This window comes from Podarcis pityusensis (genome assembly GCF_964106645.2).
Source record: "Podarcis pityusensis genome assembly, chromosome: 18".
NCBI lineage: Eukaryota > Metazoa > Chordata > Lepidosauria > Squamata > Lacertidae > Podarcis > Podarcis pityusensis.
The window spans coordinates 6659991-6663317 of NC_138043.1; the positions used below are offsets into that span (position 1 = coordinate 6659991).

General features: G+C 44.7%; 1 protein-coding gene across 1 annotated transcript in view; it reads right to left on the reverse strand.

The window, feature by feature from the left end:
* Positions 1 to 3091, reverse strand: part of LRG1 (leucine rich alpha-2-glycoprotein 1) — a gene marked incomplete at its 5' end in the record, with an annotated part of 14161 nt that extends 11070 nt beyond the window's left edge. The window contains one exon of the mRNA XM_080989075.1: positions 3070 to 3091. Coding sequence (XP_080845201.1) covers positions 3070 to 3091 — 22 coding nt within the window. The remainder of the gene's footprint in view (positions 1 to 3069) is intronic.
* Between the last annotated feature and the right edge of the window lie 236 nt (positions 3092 to 3327).

The window sequence follows — 3327 nt, forward strand, 5'->3', positions numbered from 1 at the left end:
TATGCAGAATTGGCTAAACTGACATGCAAACTGCGAGATAAGGACAACTGTGGCTTAAAAGAAGAATGGGAACTTTTCACAGATTACTTAAAAAGACAGCAAAATGAATTGGACTCCTTGGCAGGTTTTGAATAAACATGCACAAATTTATTGATTGATAACATGGCAGACAGATAATGTAAGGATTCGTATAATTTTATAACATGCAGAGAATAATAAAGGTAAAGGGACCCCTGACCATTAGGTCCAGTCATGGCCGACTCTGGGGTTGCGGCGCTCATCTCGCTTTACTGGCCGAGGGAGCCGGTGTACGGCTTCCGGGTCATGTGGCCAGCAGGACTAAGCCGCCTCTGGCGAACCAGAGCAGCGCACAGAAATGCCGTTTACCCGCCAGAGCAGTACCTGTTTATCTACTTGCCTTTTGATGTGCTTTTGAACTGCTAGGTGGGCAGGAGCTGGGACCAAGCAACGGGAGCTCACCTCGTCATTGCGGGGATTTGAACCGCCGACCTTCTGATCGGCAAGTCCTAGGCTCTGTGGTTTAACCCACAGCACCACCCGCGTCCCGCAGAGAATAATATGTGTTGAGAAATCAGAGAGAGGAGCTGAGGGAAGTCTCTGGGGGAGGGGATGGAGGGTTTGAAGGGGGTGGGGAAAAATAATGAATATATATTTGATATGCTGTTATGTTGAAATCGCATATATATATATATAAAATGGACCTAAGAGGTAAAAAGAGGTAAAGCTAAAGGACCCCTGGACAGTTAAGTCCAGTCAAAGGCGACTATGGGGTTGCGGCGCTCATCTCACTTTCAGGCTGAGGCTGCCGGCGTTTGTCCGCAGACAAACGTTTTCACTGGTTTGTAGCCTCAGCTGGGCCCGAAATGATGTGTGTTTTCAGCTTGGAGGGATCGCTTTGAAAGCAAGCAGAACGTGTTGTGTATGAAACAACAACAGCTAGTTTGCTTAACGCACAAAAATGGAAGGAAGAAGAAAACGTTCTCGCCAAAGAAGAATGGATAAGGAAGGTGATGTAGAAATGGCAAAGTCAACAGCCAAAATAAGAGACTTTAACAATGACTGTTTTACGGAAGAACAGAAGCCCTTTTCGGACTATTTCGGGAAATATGATAGCTTGATGAACCGGCGAGCAGGATTTGAAATAACGAGCAACAGAAGGAATTGGAGGATTCAGCACTGAAGTGAAAGTTTAAGATGGCAGATAAAGATGATGGTCTATGCCGAATTGACGAAAATGACTGGGGAAATCAGAGATCAAGAGGGCAATAAATTTAATAAAGAATGGGGAAATTTTTTATAACACTGTAAACAATTGAAAACATTGGCAGGATTTTAAAAAGACTTGCAATGAAGCGAGAGCTATGATAAAAAATGAGTTTTAAGAAAATACGGGGAATATGGGAATATGACACGATGCAGTTTGAAAAGAATTATCTGGGAAAACCTTGAAGGGGAGGAAGGACATTTGGGGATTCTGAGAATCCTATTTGTAAAATGATTATGATTTATGATGTATGATGATAAACAGTGTAGACCAGGGGTCAGCAAACTTTTTCAGCAGGGGGCCGGTCCACTGTCCCTCAGACCTTGTGGGGGGACGGACTATATTTTGAAAGGGGGAAAAAATGAACAAATTCCTATGCCCCACAAATAACCCAGAGATGCATTTTAAATAAAAGTTTGCCTACCCATGCCCTAAACATTTTGTGAATCTTTGTACTTTTCTCCATCCCCCCCCCCCCAATTTGAACTAGAAAATGGTGGTTTTCTTGAGTCAAAACGAGAGTACCTCCAAACATTATTTTTTTAAAAGAAAAAAAAATGCACTGGTGATAAACGTTAAAAGTGAAAATGAATGTTTTTATTTATTCATTTTTAAAGAAGTGATGGCGTAAGAAACAAAAGGTATTGCCATGCAGACGGGGAGGAATCAAAACGCCGTGGGAAATGGGGGCGGGAAGTCAGAAAAAGAAACATTTATGTACTGAAATATGTACCGTACTTTTCCGTGTATAAGACTAGCGGGTTTTTTTATACTGGAAAATAATGTTAAAAGGGGGGCAGGGTTAGTCTTATACACGAGGGCAATCTCCCCCAGTATATCTGAAGGAGCGTCTCCGTCCCCATCGTTCTGCCCGGACACTGAGGTCCAGCTCCGAGGGCCTTCTGGCGGTTCCCTCATTGCGAGAAGTGAGGCTACAGGGAACCAGACAGAGGGCCTTCTCGGTAGTGGCGCCCGCCCTGTGGAACGCCCTCCCATCAGATGTCAAAGCAGTAAACAACTACCTGACATTCAGAAGACATCTGAAGGCAGCCCTGTTCAGGGAAGTTTTTAATATGTGACATTTTAGTGTATTTTTCATCTTTGTTGGAAGCCGCCCAGAGTGGCTGGGGAAACCCAGCCAGATGGGCGGGATACAAATAATAAATTATTATTATTATTATTATTATTATTATTATTATTTTATTTATTATTATTATTATTATTATTATTATTATTATCTTAATTTTGAGTCCCCCCAAAGTAGGGAGGGCGCCTTATACATGGCGGCGTCTTATACACGGAAAAATACGGTATGTTAAAAGTTTTGAAATTTTAAGAAAGAAATTACGAAAATATAAAGGGGAGCAGAACAAAATGTTTGTGTGTGTGTGTGTGTGTGTGTGTGGTGTGTGTATGTAGAGCGAGAGAGAGAGCTTCTTAAGGGAAAAAGGACTGGCTGAATAGAGCCCAAGCCACGTGCCACACTACAGTGCCAGAATAGGAGTCCCGATAAAAGGATCTGTTTCAGGGCGCAGTGCCCGCCCCCCCCCCCCGCAGCAATCTGGTGTGCGGGGAAACAGAGAGGGCCCTTCTCCCGGCTTCCTCCCCCCCCCACCTCGCCACCGTTCCTGCATCTCCATCCCGCTCAGGGCCCTGACGCCTCCATCCTCCTTCTCAGGCAAGCTCCTCTATTAAGCATTTCACCGTGTTAGCGATATTGTTTTCTTCTTTACTAGCTCCCAGGGAGCAATCCAGCTGGAGATTTATAGCTCGGCTAAAATCACCTTCCATTCTTAAGTGAGCCATCCATATAGTCCGTGATCAGGGACGAACCTTCCCCCCCCCTTCCCTCGCCCCACACCAAACGAAACACAAATTCAATCTCGCCTGGCTGCGAAGCAAATCCATTTCATGCAGACAGCTGCCTGGGCAGCAGAGCTTTTTCTTCTCCTCCTTCTGACCTTGATACAGAGCAATGGATGTGGGGGTTTTTTGGGGCGGGGGACAAGATGGGTTCTTAGTGCTGCGTTATGCACAGACAA